The following is a 17544-nucleotide window of genomic DNA, read 5'->3' as shown; positions in this document are numbered from 1 at the left end:
ACCTTTAAAGGGATACTGTCATGGGAAAAATTTTTTTTTTCAAAATGAATCATTTAATAGTGCTGCTCCAGCAGAATTATGCACTGGAATCCATTTCTCAAAAGAGCAAACAGATTTTTTTTATATTCAATTTTGAAATCTGACATGGGGCTAGACATATTGTCGATTTCCCAGCTGCCCCTAGTCATCTGACTTGTGCTCTGATAAACTTCAATCACTCTTTTTACTGCTGAACTGCAAGTTGGAGTGATATCACCCTTTCCCCTCCCCCCCAGCAGCCAAACAAAAGAACAATGGGAAGGTAACCAGATAGCAGCTCCCTAAAGCTGGCCATAGAGGCAAAGATCCGATCGTACGAATCATCGTACGATCGGACTTTCCCATCTCCCGACCCGCCACTAACCATTCAGATCAAAGTCTTACTAGTCAGATCAAATAAAGAACAGATCAGCAATGTTCTGCCCCTGACAGCAATCGTACGATATCTATGTCCAACCAAAGCTAGTCTCCCACTGAAAATCGTACGATCGGCAATACGCGCAGAGATATTATTGGCAGCTGACAGAAATTTTCTAAACTGTCTGATCGACCAAACGACCGATCTCTGCCGGACGAAAAATGGCGGGACTCTCCACACACTGTTCGAAAATCGTACGAATCCTTGATTCGTAAGATCAGATCTTTGTGTCTATGGCCAGCTTAAGACAAGATAACAGCTGCCTGGTAGATCTAAGAACAACACTCAATAGTAAAAACCCATGTCTCACTGAGACACATTCAGTTACATTGAGAAGGAAAAACCGCAACCTGCCAGAAAGCATTTCTATCCTAAAGTGCAGGAACAAGTCACATGACATGAGGCAGCTGGGAAATTGACAAAATGTCTAGCCCCATGTCAGATTTCAAAATCGAATATAAAAAAAAATCTGTTTGCTCTTTTGAGAAATGTATTTCAGTGCAGAATTCTGCTGGAGTAGCACTATTAACTGATGCGTTTTGAAAAAAACATGTTTTCCAATGACAGGATCCCTTTAAGTTAACTTTTAGTATGTTATAGAGCTGCCAATTCTATGCAACTTTTCAACTGGTCTTCATTTATTTTGTATAGTTTTTTTAATTATTTGCCATTTTTTTCTGACTCTTCCATTTATAAAACGGGGGTCACTGACCCCCATCTAATAACAAATAATCTGTGAGGTAACACATTTATTGTTATTGATACTTTTTATTACTAATTTTTCTATTCAGGCCTCTCCTATTTATATTCCAGTCTCCTGTTCAAATCCGTGCATGGTTGCTAGGTTAATTTGGAACCTAGCAACCAGATTTCTGAACTTGTGAACTGGAGAGCTGCTGAATAAAAAACTAAATAACTCAAAACCTTATAACCTTATATAAAAAAACTTATAATAAAACATAAAAACCAATTGCAAATGGTCTCAGAATATCACTTTCTATGTCATACTAAAAGTTAATTCAAAGGTGAACAACCCCTTTAAAGCACCAATAACTTCAAAGTTCCACTCAAAACATATATGAGCTTGTTAGATTAAACAAGACAAAGCTTAGCAAATTCAAATTTGCTTTATACTGGCAAAAGATGGCCATAGATGTGCAGATTTTTTCCTCGTGTCCACCGAACAGTCGTTTGTTGTGATCTTCCAACCTATAACTTACCATTCAGATAAAATAAAGTACAGGTATGGGACCTGTTATCCAGAATGCTCGGGACCTGGGGTTTTCCAGATAAAGGATCTTTCCGTAATTTGGGTCTTCATGCCTTAAGTCTACTAGAAATTCATTTAAACCTTAAATAAACCCAATAGGCTGGTTTTGCTTCCAATAAGGATTAATTATATCTCAGTTGGGATCAAGCACAAGCTACTGGTTTATTATTACAGAGAAAAAGGACATTTTTTAAAAGATTTGGATTTGGATAAAATGAAGTCTAATTCGGAGCTTTCTGGATATTGGGTTTCCGGATAAGGGATCCTATACCTGTAGTGAAGAGAACAAATTGACAATGTTCTGGCCATTAACCAACAGACCACAATCGTATGAAAGTTATGTGTGACAAATAGTAGTGACCGTCCCCATGGATACATAGGGGGTCAGATAAGCAATACATGCAGAGATCTTATTGTTAGCTGACAGAACTATTCTAACCTGTCCGATTGACTAAACAATTGATCACCATGACACAAAAAATGTCGGGACGATCCACACACAGTACGAAAATCGTACAAAACAAAGCTTTACCTTTGCGGCTAAGGCCAGCTTAACTGTTAGCCTATTTTCGTGGCCTTGAATTACTTCAACTAGTTTTCTGTGAACTTGAACAAGCCAGTTTACATTTTTATGCATCTGGCACCAACAAGTTATTAGAAGGCTCTGCTGCACATAGCTATAATCAGGTTCAAGCATGCTATGTAGTGCATACATTTAAAATATCATTATTAAACATAGTTATAAAGTGAACAAATCTATTCCTCAGTGCTGTCCAGTAAAAGGGAGTGTACATCAAACATACAAATTACAAATACCAGCCTAATGCCAGACGTAGCAGATCTTGGCCTGCAAAGAAACAGGCAGCCGATTTGATGTATCAATGTGCAAGCATGTCAAGAAGCATAGGAGCGGATTCTCGGCCTGCAGAGACATCTGTTATGTATGGCATTAGCCTTGGTATATTACTAATTAAATAAGACTATGCCAATCAAATTGGTGTGTTTCAGTGCTAACAGGAACAAAGGGTTATGAGCATGTTCATCATTGGTAGTGATTTGCTTAAAATTCATCTTGTAATAATAACTTTCAACTCTGTTTACTAAACTTTGCCTTTGGTGAGACAGAGCAAAGAGAAATACCAAGGGAATGTAAAAGTTTCTTTCCTGGGGCTGTTTTAATATCCATGCACCCCCCCCCCCTTCCATTCAACCCCTTCCCAGCCCAAGGTCATTCATTGAATAGCAACAGGGAGGGGCTGTGAGTTTGCCATATATCTTGTGTTAAAAGGCTCTGCTACTTGTGATTTATAGGACCATTCCCCCCTCCCTTTCTCCACCTTGTGTTCCCACCCCCATCCCAGTTTGGGGGCTTGACTGTTGAAGCCCACCCTCTTCAAAGACCGCCTCTGTTACAAGCTCACACATTTATAAAAGTCTGCTTGTTTTACTGTCCCAACAAGCAGGGGTTAGAGCAGTTTTTGTGAGAGGAGAGTAGGGCAGAGAATGAAAGGGAGGGAGAGAAGGAAAGAAACAAAGACAGACAGGCGAGACTGGGAATGCTAGGAGAGGCACGTATAAGAAAGGATATAGACAGAGGTAGAGAGTAGTAAAGGTCTAGAAGGGAGGGAGAAAAAAGAATCGCTTTGTAGGCAAAAGACCAGCGAAGGGCACGAGAGAGTAAAGCAATAAGAAAGATGTTGAGGGGCGGATGAGTGAAGTACAGCAGACTACAACAGAGCAGTAGAAAACTGCAGCTTGAATGTTTCAGGATCTAAGCACTGTAGACAAACAAGTCAGGACAAGGGTTAAACCCTTCTACACAGACTGAGGGGGGGAGAGCAGAGTGCATGCTGCTCCTTCCACCCTGAGGGCACAATCCCCCCTCCTGTGTTGTGTGCTACTTAGAAAGACTGAATTACCCTGTAGGGGCGCTGGGCGAAGTCTTGAGTGTGGATTTAGGTGCACTGGGTCAACATGCTTTTTCTGTGGATTGTATGGATCATCTGCAACTTCAGCAGAGCTGAAGACAGACAGTAAGTCAAGCACAGTTTTTCTTTTATGATGTGTTTGTGTACGATTATAGAATGTTGTTATTGCATGCTTTCCCAGAGTAAAAAAAAAAGTACAAATAATTGAGGCGCACAGTGGCGGAAAAAAAAAAGTGCATTATTATTTGTTAATAATCTGTAACAGCAAGCATTTTAACTTGCTAAAATGTGCCTTAATGTATAAGAAAAATATTAGCCATTAGAAACATGCAGAACAGTATGAGTTCTCCATTTTCTGCAGTATAATATTAACTGTCGTACTATTAACAAATATAGGCCTGCTCTTTTATTTGAGTTGTTATAAATGGACCCCGAATAGCTTACATTCTAATGACTGGTGCTTGAGGCACAAGCACAGTGAGATTGATTAGTCTAAGGTCTCAAGCAGGTGGCTGAATCAGAGTTCCAAGTCAGAAGCAAAGCAATATTCAAATATATGGTTCTATAAATGTGAGTGTGTATGTCATTATGTATTATAAACTTTTCCACCACAGTGAGTACCATACAGTTTAAAGTATTGTTGACATTGAAAGTTTACATGAATCCAGATAAATGAAATGAAATACCCGTACAGCAAAGATGTTTTTGGGGCACAAACCCAAAACTGAGATACAATAAGGAAAGCAAAGTTAGACATGATATGTATAGACTTACATTCAGGACATGTATTGATGACAGCCAGACAGAAGGCTGGATCATTATAAATAAAGTCAGTCTTGTTAAACACCATTATGCAAAAAATACACCTGCACTAAATATAAGGAGACCGTTAATGAACTGCAAACATAAAAAGATTACATGCACACATAAAAACTGAATAGTATGTAGCAAACAGTATGTGAACCTCATTATAAATCTTTCACCTAACCTGTGCCAAAAGCTCCTGAGACTCTTAGAGCATTTAGCATTTATTTAATTTATGACTCTTCTTTATGATATAACACTTTTCTGTTTATGTGGGTTTTGCCAGAGCTATAAATCTTTCTGGGGTTTTGGTGCTAAATTAAAAATAGGATGCCTGCTGGTTAGTAGAACTTGAGCAAACTTCTGCACCTGTTTTGCTCATAAGGGGTAAACTATACGGGAGATTTTGTAGGATGGAGTCAGATCGACATAATGCATCCTGCAAGTTGGATGCAGTCAAAAATCTGATGTGTAAACTACATGGAAAATTTGCTATCCGACATGCCATGCCTGTCAGAAGGGAACGCAGCATGCTGTGTCTTCATCTGATGAGAGAAAGTGTCATGGTGTCAGATGTAGACGCATGAACAAAGCACACCATCTGACTTTACCTGATCCGACTTTACATTACAGCTATGGGGGTCAGATTTTGTAGTATCCTACAAAATCTTGTGCTCTTACATGGTGTTGCATGATAAGATAAAATCTGACCAAGATCTCGTTTGTAGTTTAGCCCTTAGGCCTATGGTAGAGTGTTGAATACAACAGCAGTGAAACACCTAAAGTCATTTTCGTATTTCTACTAATTATTTCTGGCCAGTGAGTGCATTAGCAAAGCATTTGGCATGCTCTGCTATGGCAAGTGGTGATGGGCAGTTTGGCATTGCTGTTTTTCACCTCAGCTTATTTGTGAAATGACCCTGTACAATAAGCTTTTACCTACTGATATATGTATGTATATGTGTGTACTTATTATATAGTGAATAAAGTATTATTATTATATAGTGAATAAATTACCCTCTTAAAATATAAGGATATTATAAGTCACTGAGGAGTTCCATGATGAAGGCCGAGTGCTTTTATACAGGTCATGGAACTCCGCGGTTACTTATTATATCCTCATATTTTCCAACAAGGGGTACTTTATTTATTATAATACACAAGTTTTAGTGAGTCATGTGACACAAATGACATCACTATTCACCGTTTATAACTGATGACATTACTAGTCACTGTTTATAAGGATATAATTTACAAGATATTCATGGCTTTTGTGTATTATATAGTGAATAAAGTACCCCCTCTTGTAAAATATAAGGATATTATAAGTTACCGAGGAGTTTCATGACCATATAAAAACACGAGGCCGAAGGCCGAGTGTTTTTATACAGGTCATGGAACTCCGAGGTAACTTCTAATATCCTCATATTTTACAACTGGGGGTACTTTATTTATTATAATACACAAATTTTAGTAAGTCATGTGACAGAAATGACATCACTACTCACAGTTTATAACTGATGACATCACTACTCACCGTTTATAAGGATATAATTTACAGGATATTCATGGCTTTTGTGTATTATAAGGATATCATTTACAGGATATTCAATTAAACATTGTCATGTCACTGTATTGTGTGTTTTAGACAGCACATTTCCCTTGTTTCCCTATGGAATCAATCTCTCTATGAGGACCTGCTCTGTTTTCTGTCTGATTACAGTGGTGGGCAAAACGCCCCTATGCCACAGCCCTTAGACAGAGAAGCAGCCTATTTCAAGAACTGTGTAATTTAAAGGAGTCTGTGTTTTTTTTTTTTTGTAACCACATGAAGAAATTTGTTGCAGTAAATTATCGCTGGTCAGTTTGTGGCCTCACCATACCTGTAATTACTAATACAGAATGATTTAGCTAATTAAGTGCTTGATTTTCTATTTCCAGACTTTGCTTAGAGATTCTTCCATTCAGTTTGTTAAATACAGTATATCCTTGATTAAGAGGGAGCTAGGATTTTTTTTAGGATTTGGGCTGTGCAAAATAAAAAATGTTTCTAATATAGTTATTTAGGCAAAAATGTAATGTATAAATGCTGGAGTGACTGGATGTGTAATATAATAGCCAGAATCCAACTTCCTGCTTTTCAGCTCTCTTGATTTACACTGACTGGTTACCCTTTTTACCAGGCAGTGACCAATCAGAGACTTAAGGGGGGGGGGCTCATGGGTCATATCTGTTGCTTTTGAATCTGAGCTGAATGCTGAGAATCAATTACAAACTCACTGAACAGATATGTACCATGTGGCCCCCCTTCAAGTTGCTGAAAAGCAGGAAGTAGTGTTCTGTTCTGTTATGTTAGACATCCAACTAACTATATTAGAAACATTTTTTATTTTGCACAGCCTATCTATTTACCCAGTTTTTATTTTCACACTGAACTGTTCCTTTAATGTAGATTGTATTCAACTAATTGGAATGACTAAAAGGAAAGGGTTTAAAAATGTTCCTAACATGTAACATGTGGTGTGCTTGGTCATTTAGTTACTCAATGTTTCATAATGAGGTTGTTAAAATGATTATCATAATCTTGACTGGAGCAGCACAGATGAGGTACCTGTTTAACCAGGAGAAGGATGCAGTTTGCACCCCAGCTTCCACAAAATGGACTGATCCTAAGTTCTAATGTGCAGTCTTGTGATGCATAGAAAAATGCATAGTGCTAAGTGGGAATCCATTTTTCTCTTGTGCTTAAAGGAGAAAGAAAGTTGTTTCACACTTGGGGATGCCAAATGTTAGGCTCCCCCAAGTGAATGTATTTACTTACCTGAAATCCCAGGCCGGTGCTCCTATCAGCAGAAAGCTGCACCGGCCCGGGGTTATTGCAGTGAGCAACACAGAGCGCTTCTCTTCCGGCTTCAGCATTCTTCTTGTGGCTGTGCATGTGCATTAGAGTGAAAAGCCAAACTTTAACTAAAAAGCCGGCTATTTCATTTTAAAGAATAATGAAGACCAATTGCAAACTTGTTGGGAATAGGACATTCTATAACATACTAGAATTTACTTAAAGGGGTTGTTCACCTTTGAGAACTTTTAGTATGAAGTATGAGAGTGATATTCTTAGACAATTTGCAGTTTTTATGTTTTATTATTTGTGGTTTTTGAGCTATTTAGCTTTTTATTCACAAGTTCTCCAGTTTGCAAATAATTTTTAGCAATCATTCAAGGGTCATTTTTTAAGAAACAAAAATCACAATATTGAATTATGTCTGCTAAGTAAATTGGTTCATTCAGTTGATATCTGGCCCATTTTTCCACCCGAGGTGGCAAAGCCATCCACTCCTAATTGGGTCACCACTATCTGCAAGCTTAACATGTTCAAGAGCATGGTTGGAAGGCCCTCCTCTATGCTTCCTTCTCCCCCATCCTCTGTCATCCCTTTGAATAATCCACCCTAGCTCTTACACTAAAGTTCCACATTTATGGTGTAAGGGAGAGTGAAAATGCAAGTCAGAGGGCTGACAGAAAATGGAAAAAGGAGCATAAAAGAGTGGTAACTATTGTGGTAAGAGTGCAGATTCCTGACAACCCGCATTGCAGGAAGGGAGCATAATGGATGACAATATGGATATATTGTTTTCGTAAAGATGTACTGATACTCCTCATACAATGAAAGGAACACATGGAACAATGTAATTGTTGTCTGAATATGTACACAGTGCAAGTTCATTTATTTCCACTTACCTGTTTAAAATCGAAGAAACGCCTCCATATGTAATAAAAAAAAAAGTATAACATTTGTCCAGGTGCAGTAACCCATTGCAACCAATAAGCTGTTTAACAGATTGGTTGCTAGTTTTTTGGTTTTGGTATATTTACATCTTAATTTACTTAAGGCTGTGAAGATGTGGTTTAAAAAATGGAGGAATAATTCACCACACATCACTGAGTAAAGACTGCGTAAAAATGGCGTAATTTTTTTACACGCTTTTTGTTTGTGCAACCTCTGCTGGAGCTTACATACAAAGGTCTGAAGCAATGTAAAATAACAGCGAAAAATCTGGCATTCGCATGGCATAAAATAAAACACACAGCTTTTTACACCATTTTTTCTGTGAATTTTATTTTAGACATCATAATAAATAGGCCCCTTAGTGAAGCACATCTAATGCTAATTTAAATAAACTCTTCAACAATAATTGCAGGAGCATGTTTTCTGCCAACTGCTGGGGTTAAGATGCAATATATGATCATATAATATTAAATTCAATGTAATTTCACCATAACCTTTAAAGTTACTCTCTTTTAGTAAGGCCTAATGCTATCTTTCAACCTTTTCAACCCTCATTATTTTTTCATTTTATACTGGCGGTAAGTCCCTGGCATACAAATTCTGGCCTCATCAATGACATCACTGTGTATATCTCAACATAGCCACCTGATTTTAAATATTTTTAAAACATGGCCCATTTTTTGAAACATAATCCAAACACACAAGGTATTTAGCATGCCAGGGGTAAAATTTTAGAGCGCATATAGACCTATGGTATATACTTGTAACATTCATAGTCATGTAGTGCTTTTTTGCAGAACAATACTTAGAACTGTTTTCATTATAATTTGCAGGATATAAATTTAGTTGTACTTTACAGATCTGCAGAATTAAATTTAACCCCTGTAAGGTGCAAATTACAAATACAAAAATGAAAAACACCTCTAGAGCTGTAATTATTGTGTGCATGGAATTTGTATGTTCTCCATGAGCCCATGTTTGTTTCTTCTACTCCAGTTTCCTCCCACAATACTGACATGATAAATTTGTGTGTGCTTGTTATAGAGACTTCCATTGTTAGCTTCCCTTGGGCAGGGACTGATGCGAATGATGCTGGTTATGAAATACAACCTTATATGAAACAACAATTCTTCTTTACCTATTACTTCTACCTTTATAATGGACCAATTGCCCTTTCCTTGCACCACGGCTTACTTTTTAATGGACTACTTGCCTTTTCCTTGCACTACTGCTTACTGCTGTAATTGCCATTTTGTAAGTTGAACTACCCCTTTAAGGTTTGCAGTTGAGTTTATAAAGGCATGTCATTAAATGTATTTGCTGTATCTTAGAACAAAGCAATAATAACGAAAAAAATGTTCCTTTTGCACTTCGTTTTGAAATATGAGCTTCCTATTGTAAAGGTTAGGAGGGATGCACTCTACTTGTGTCTACTTTTTTTTACTTCTACCACTTATGGTGGCCACGTAGTCTCTTGTAACAAATAAATGTGCTATCTGTATTCACTAAAGCCAATATGCTAATATGCATAGCAGCATTGTTTTAACGGTCCTCACTTGTGTGTACGGTTACAACAATAATATGCTGTTTTCTATTGAATTGTCTACAGTTCAGTAACAATGCTTGATATTTGTTTACCCCCATATTTTTCTGGCTTTTATGCATGAACAACCTGGGATTGTGGAGAACCTCTCCTCATTTGTATGTGACAGGGAAAAACTCCAAGTTCCAAGTATTCATGCATACCCTTTAGGGCAATGGCACACCAGAGATTAATTGCCAGTGATAAATCTCTGTTTCTGTGGGTGACTAATCTATAAAAGCTTTCCCACCGGCAATAATATGAATCGTTGGTGATAAAACCCATGTCATTCAGTCTTCCAATATTGCTTGACGTTTCCTCTTGAGGGCAGTGGCGATGGGGAGATTTGCACTGCAGGGTGGTTTTGAGCAATTAGTGAATATTCCATCATACTTGTACACCATTTTTGTTTTGTCTCCCGAAAATGTGTCTCCATTGGAAGTAACTGAAATCGCTGGCAGTAAAACCAACATATCGTGAATTTTGCTCCAAAGTTTTCTCCAGAGGCAATTTCATATCTTTCCAATGGAGATGCATTTTTGGGATATACAGTACTTATACACCGTTTTTGTGGTACTTGGTATCTGACTCAGTGAGTACATACACACATACACATTTGTCTGTGTGCTCTATGGAGCTGATCTCCTCCTCACCATGGGGAATTTGAGCAGTAATGGGGCTCAGCCTGAATGCCAGTTGGGGAGATTTTTTGCCAAGGATTATTAATTCATTTGAAGTAACTGAAATCGTTGGCAGTAAAACCAACCTATCTTGAGTTGCCCAAAGTTTCCTCCAGAGGCAATTTCATTCCAATGGAGACGCATTTTTGGGATATACTTTGAATCAGTGATTGCATACACACTTACACATTTGTCTGTGTGCTCTATGGAGTTGATCTCCTACTCACCATGGGGAATTTGAGCAGTGTTGGGTTTCAGCCTGAAAGCAATTTCATATCTTTCCAGTGGAGATGCATTTTCAGCATATATGTCGCCTGTTATCGAGCATAAATAATCACGTGTGACAAATCTCCATCTCAGCAACTGCCCTGAGTCACATGGGTTCTACCTAGGGTTGCTACCTTTTCTGTAAAAAAATACAGGCCTTCCTATATATTTATCTTTGTTCCCTATTACTGACATTTGTATAAACCATAATTTTTACCGGACAGGCCAGGTGGCAACCCTAGTTCTACCACAAGCGATTCACATTATTGCCAGTGGAAAAGCTTTTACTGGAGATTAGTTGCCCACAGAAGCAGAGATTTATCACTGGCAATGAATCTCTTGGTGTGCCACTGCCCTTAGGCTGAACCCCAAACAACTGAATACAGCACAGCATACAAATGAATCTCCGTGCACTACTTGTGGAGTCATTTTCCTAGCTTTGCATACACAAAAACTTGCACTGCACTGAAAAGCATAAATAAAGGTGAAATAAGTCTGCAATAAAGACCCAATGTGCTTTAACATAGTGACAATCCTCTATCCCAGTAGTCACCAAGTAGTGGCTCGTGAGCAACATGTTGCCCACCAACCCTTGGATGTTGCACCCAGTGACCTCAAAACAGGTGCTTATTTTTGAATTCCAGGCTTGAAGACAAGTTTTAGTTGAATAAAAAAACAGGTTGGCAGCCAACAGAACCTCCTGTAGGCTGCCAATCCATATAGGACCTTTCAAATTACCTTTCAATGCCCACCTCCAGGTCTTTAATAAACAAGAAAGGGACCTAGTACAGAGCCCTGTGGTACTCCACTAACATCACTGGTCCAATTAGAAAATGTTCCATTTACCACCACTCTTTGTAGTCTATCTTTTAGCCAGTTCTCTATCCAGGTACAAATACTATGTTCCAGGCCAACATTCCTTAATTTTACCAGTAACCTTTTGTGTGGCACTGTATCAAATGCTTTAGCAAAGTCTAAGTAAATCACATCCACTGCCATCCCAGAATCGAGATCTCTACTTACCTTCTCATAAAAAGAAATTAAGTTAGTCTGGCATGATCTATTACGCATAAAACCATGCTGACACAAACTCATAGTATTATGATTTGCTATGAAGTCCAGTATGTTATCCTTTATTAACCCTTCGAAAAGCTTTCCTACCACGGTCATCAGACTAAATGGCCTATAGTTTTGAGGCCGAGAACGGGATCCTTTATTGAACAGAGGCACCACATTAGCAATTCGCCAGTCTCTCGGCACTATGCCAGATCTCAATGAATCCTGAAAAATTAAGTAAAGAGGTTTGGCAATCACAGAGCTAAACTCGCTAAGTACCCTAGGATGAATACCATCTGGCCCGGACCTTTGTTAATCTTAACATGTTGTAGTCTCTCTTGAATTTCATCATGTGTGAACCATGCATCGTTAGTTGTATTACTAGAATTGGGACTATTAATAAGGAAACCTTCACTTATTGGTTCCTCATTTGTGTAGACAGATGAAAAATATGAGTTTAGAGCCCTTACTTGGGACGTTTTCATGCTTGTGTTGCTTTCCAACTGTTTTTACAAGTGAATGTGGCTCATGGGGAAAAGGTTGGGGATCCCTGCCCTAGCCTATAAGGTTTTCTAAAAAATGTTTAAAAGTAGATGTCTAAATTAAGCAATTTTAATTTATAATGTTATTTTCCTTCTAGGGGCTATTTAGTAGCAGCTCCATCTGTGTTTCGCTCTGGGGTGGAAGAAGTTGTAAGTGTCACCATCTTCAATGCAACTACAGAAACAAAGATACAGTTGCAATTAGCAGTCAAAGGAGAGACTGTGGCTCATGGACATGGAACTGTGCTTGGTGAGTGCCATGCATGAATATACAGAACATCTATTCCAACAGTGGCATGGATACTTAGAAGTTCATACAAGGGTAGCCACAGAAAGGGCTTGTGAAGTGATATATAAAGAGGAGCAGAAGAATTTTAAGCTTTAAAAGTGAAAATAATGTACATGATATCTATCAACTACATACCTGCCAACTGTCCCGTTTTTTGAGGGACAGTCCCTCTTTTGACAGCTCAACCTGCAGTCCCTCATTTGTACTGGAAAGTCCCGTTTTTCTCTGCAATGGACAGCCAGAAAAAGAAACAAAGTTTCTAACTTAATTGGCTTTTGGCAGAGAGCCCAGAACATCTACAGCAGCAGATAAGATACTTTTGTAACAACTTCGAGATAAGCAAATAAGTAATTGTAACAAGATAAGATAACAGGAAAAGTTAGACTTACAGCTTAACGGCCAATTCACCTTCATGAACAAAACTGCAATAACTGAAAAAAAACACAGAAATATGTTCAAACTTTCATAACCTTCCAAATTTTGTAAAATAAACATGGTAATTAGGGGGAATGGGCATGGTCAAAAAAATTTCCCAGCAACTTTTTTGTCCCTCTTTTTATTTCCAAACTGTTGGGAGGTATGCAACTATAGTGGATGAGGCAATCAACAGCTGACCAATATACTATGGCAATATATGCATTATATATTTGATATTTGTTTTTTTATCCACATTATTACATTTGTGTGTGAATTTTGAACTAATGCTTATTTTTATTGATATGTGATTATTTTAAATGTATAGTTAATTGAGTGGGCTGACCAGACAATTATTGAATTGCAGAGTGTTTGTTGTTTAGTTTAAAAATATTAAAATGTGCTTTTCAGTAGTAATATGTAAGCTCTTTTGGGCAGGGTCCTCTTTGTCTCTTGTACAGGGTATGGGACCAGTTATCCAGAATGCTTGGGACTTGATAAGGGATCTATCCTTAATTTGGATCTGCGTACCTTACATCTACTAAAGATTAATTAAACCCAATACGATTGTTTTGCCTTTAAGGATTGATTTTATCTTAGTTAGGATCACATACAAGTACTGTTTAATTACTACAGAGAAAAAGGAAATCATTTTAAAAATAGGAGAATGAGAGACTGTCTTTCCATGATTTTCAGCTGTCTGGATATCAGGAAAATAGATCCCATATAATTAGTTCTTTTGTATGTAAAACTGTTTGTTCAATGTGTCCCAAACCCATTTATTGTACAGCTCTGTAAAATATGTTGGCACTTTATAAATACGTGAAGAATCTGGACTGATGAGCAATTTGATTAGAGCTTGGGCCTATTACAGCTTATCCCAATTAAAATGGTCATAGAACTATGGAATCAAACTGCTGCTAGCAATACAAATGGAACATCACCAACACCAGAAAAAAAACATTTCTTACCACTAAGATTCATTAGGAATCTTATTCTGTAACTCTGAAATCCGCACTACCATGAATAATGGTATGTGGGTAAATTGACATAAAAATGTCCAGCTCACAATTCCTTGGTTTGTGCTAAGGGAGTAACACATGGGGGCAAATTCACTAAGATTCGTAGTTGCGCCAGGCGTAACTTCGCCAGGCGTAGTTTCGCCAGTGCTTTGCAAATTCACTAAAATCCGAAGTTGCACTCAGGGGTAGCGTAAGGTTGCGAAGTTGCGCTAGCGTTGATTCGCGAAGCAAAGTTACGCTAGCGATGGTTAATTTGCATACGGTGCCAAATTCAAATTTCAATGGAGGAATATGTAGCAGCACTACAAATGCCTGGGAAACCTTCAAAACATCAAATAAAATTTTTATTTTGCCCTACACATATGCCCACTGTATAGTTAAGTTGCCATGAGTTAGGAAATGTAGGGGGGAAGGAGGGGAGCCCCAAAAAATTTTTTGATCTTTTTCACCCATAATATAGAAAAAACGCCAGCGTTTTTTGGGACTTAGAAAAATTTTAAAAATTTTTTTGAAGAAATCCCTATCTACTCTATTGCGCTTCGTCTGGTCTGAGGTGGCGAAGGAAGTCTAGCGTAAAAGGTAGCGTTCAAAACAATGCACGCGTGCTAAGTTACACTAGTGAAGTTACGCTAGCGTCCGTTAGTGAATTTGCGAAGTAACGAAAATGGCCAACGCTAGCAAATTGAAGCTAGCGTTAGGCGCTTCGGTGCATAGTGAATTTGCCCCATGAAGTGGGCTCTACAGATCCTGGCAGCTGAGGCAAGTAAGAACTGATATCTAGCAATACAAAATTCTTCAGAATTAAGTATTATGGGTCAAATTTTTATACAGAGGGAGTGGAAAATAGAACTTTTAGCAAATTGTAAATGAAAGTTTTGTTTTCTAAAATTTTCCTGTAACATTGTGTCTAGGAAACTCACTGTAATTTGGCTATAAGAAAAGCTACTGGAGTTAGCTGCACAAGGGGGACCCAGACTGAGGAACCATTAGGGAAATATGTGTAGAGTATATGGAGGGAGAAAAAAAAAAGATAAATATAATAGCTTACAGTCCAATCCAAAGGGAAAATGAAGGTATAATGAATATATTTCCTTTCAAAAGACATTCCTTTTTTCTTTTTTTAAAGAAAGTGTTTGCATAAAGCATGTGTTTGCCATTTGCAAGTGCTTGCTCACTTATGGGTAAGCTGCACATTGCTCCTTGCACCTGAAGATGGCCAATTACACTTTTCTTGCACACTATGTGGTGCATTATAAATGACCTCTATAGTCTATATTACATAGTTGAACACTTTAGATACAAATATTCCCAATTTGGCCCAAAAAGTCCTACAAAAACAAGTAAACATATCAAAATATATTTCATTCTTTTAAGTAATTATGAATTAGCATAGTGAACATTGTACATTTGCACCCAGGTAATTTTTTTTAATTAAAATTGTTAAAGATAACATGACTTGTAGGGATAATCCAAAACAGTTATAATGTGGACAGCGATAAAAACTAGCACATACTGTATCTTATGTTATTGACCCATTACCTTTTCTTTAGGGACATTTGCTAAGATGTGCACTCTGTGTTCTTGTACATATCAGGCCTCATTAACTGTATTAACAAGCTCAAATTTGGACCAGTGTGGTAAGTGATGGCCACTGTGGTATATCAGTTATTATGTTGAGTTTTTTTTTAATTGCTTCCATTTTTTCCATTGGTGTGCCTTCACAAATTTACAATCTCTGAGTTGACATGGTAACTCTATTGAAAGAGGTCCTGAATTGGAATCTTCTATCCAGGCATTTTATAGTGTAGCCTCTATATTATACAAAATAATAGAAAGTAGGTCAGACCTGGAAACCTAAGAAACATCTAGTTGGGAATCCACAGACTGACTTATCTCCTATGTTTGACCTATTTCATATTTATTCAACCCATGGGCCAAAAGCATGTGCCAAAGGGCTTGTCTACTAACATGGGTGTTAATTCCACTTGCCAATAGCAACAATCAGGATGTTGCTTTCCTTTTCTAATTGTAGTAGATTGCTCAAAACTAGTAGCTTATTGTTTGCTATTGGCAACTTAAATTTAACACCTATTTTTGTCAACCATAAATCATTTGGCCTCATGTGAGCAATACTTGCAGAGGCTACCCATTCTAAGCCAGTCCACTTTACGGTATTTTTATGGTTTGCATCTACATTTTATGATCATTTTTATTTTTTTCCTTTTAGATAAAGGCACAGTTAAGATACAGGTAAGTTCATAACTGTTATTTTATGTGTGATCTGCTGGTGTGTTTTGAACACTTTATTTATTTTGTTTTTTATTTTTGTTTTTTATGTTTTGTCACCACTGGCAACTATACAGTTTCATAGCAGATATGTTGAAAGTATCAATGGACCTCACTGATAATCAACTATGAGCTCTCAAACAGAAATGTCATCCATTGTGTAGTTAAAGGTTATTTTGGGCCTGGCTTATGTTTCAAATGGTTCTTAGATACTCATTTGGCACAATAATACCAATATGTAAATCAACATGTTTTAATGCATATTTATTTTCACAACTGGGCTTCATATCCTTCAGTGACATTTGGGTGGAAGTCAACTTACCTTTACAATGTAAATCTTGCAGGCATGCTAATATACCTTATATCTGTATTTAAATTTTTTGCTTTTTGAATGGGGACTCAAGACCATGCATTAATAGTTTAGTCTAGTTTTCAAGGTTTCTGTTTTAGGAGTCCCTGATACTTTTCTACTTTTTCTAATAATATTTTTCCCATGTAGCTGCCATCTGGTCTGCGAGGTCAAGCACATTTGAAAGTCTGGGGTAACAGACATCTGACAGAAGGAGGATTTATTTTTCATAACTCTACCACAGTTACAGTGGATAGCAAGGGATCATCTGTATTCATACAAACTGACAAGCCGGTTTATAAGCCCAAACAAAAAGGTATGCATGCATACGTATATAGACAGATCGAATTTTGCTATATATGAATTTTGAATTCACCTCATTTTGCCATCTTTTTCAGTACTGATCAATATGTTTATGGTCACACCTGATCTACGACCTACAAGTGAAAAGGTGAGAAAAGGTAGAGCAATTTGTATTGCTGTTATTACATGCTTTTGCCTTGATTTAAAAAATATAGTTTACAAAAATGAAATGGTTTTATGACATGTTTATAATGTACAACTCAATATTTAAATTGGGCTTATATCATCAACATGACTGGACCATCTGGTAATTTTTAACAGAAATAGCAGATCATATGGGCCTCTCTTAGGTGAGTTGTAATCCCATGGGAATTAATTTGGTCTGTCAGACCGGAAAACCCTATCTATTGATCATCTGCACGTATGGGTGTAAATCAGCCAAACCAAAATAGAGATTAATTTAACAGCCACTTTGTGAGCTGATTATTTATCTTGTTCGCTGAACAGT

The 17544-nt window shown here is 37.5% G+C and overlaps 1 protein-coding gene across 1 annotated transcript in view; it reads left to right on the top strand.

Moving 5' to 3' along the window:
- The first annotated feature begins 3145 nt into the window (after positions 1-3145).
- LOC108713409 (C3 and PZP-like alpha-2-macroglobulin domain-containing protein 8) overlaps positions 3146-17544 on the top strand; it is a 74602-nt gene continuing 60203 nt past the window's right edge. The window contains exons 1-5 of the mRNA XM_018256783.2: positions 3146-3760; positions 12472-12623; positions 16326-16348; positions 16884-17049; positions 17132-17184. Coding sequence (XP_018112272.1) covers positions 3702-3760; positions 12472-12623; positions 16326-16348; positions 16884-17049; positions 17132-17184 — 453 coding nt within the window. The 5' untranslated portion in view covers positions 3146-3701. The remainder of the gene's footprint in view (positions 3761-12471; positions 12624-16325; positions 16349-16883; positions 17050-17131; positions 17185-17544) is intronic.

Source organism: Xenopus laevis, chromosome 1L, assembly GCF_017654675.1.
Source record: "Xenopus laevis strain J_2021 chromosome 1L, Xenopus_laevis_v10.1, whole genome shotgun sequence".
NCBI lineage: Eukaryota > Metazoa > Chordata > Amphibia > Anura > Pipidae > Xenopus > Xenopus laevis.
This window is presented reverse-complemented; position numbering and strand designations above follow the sequence as displayed.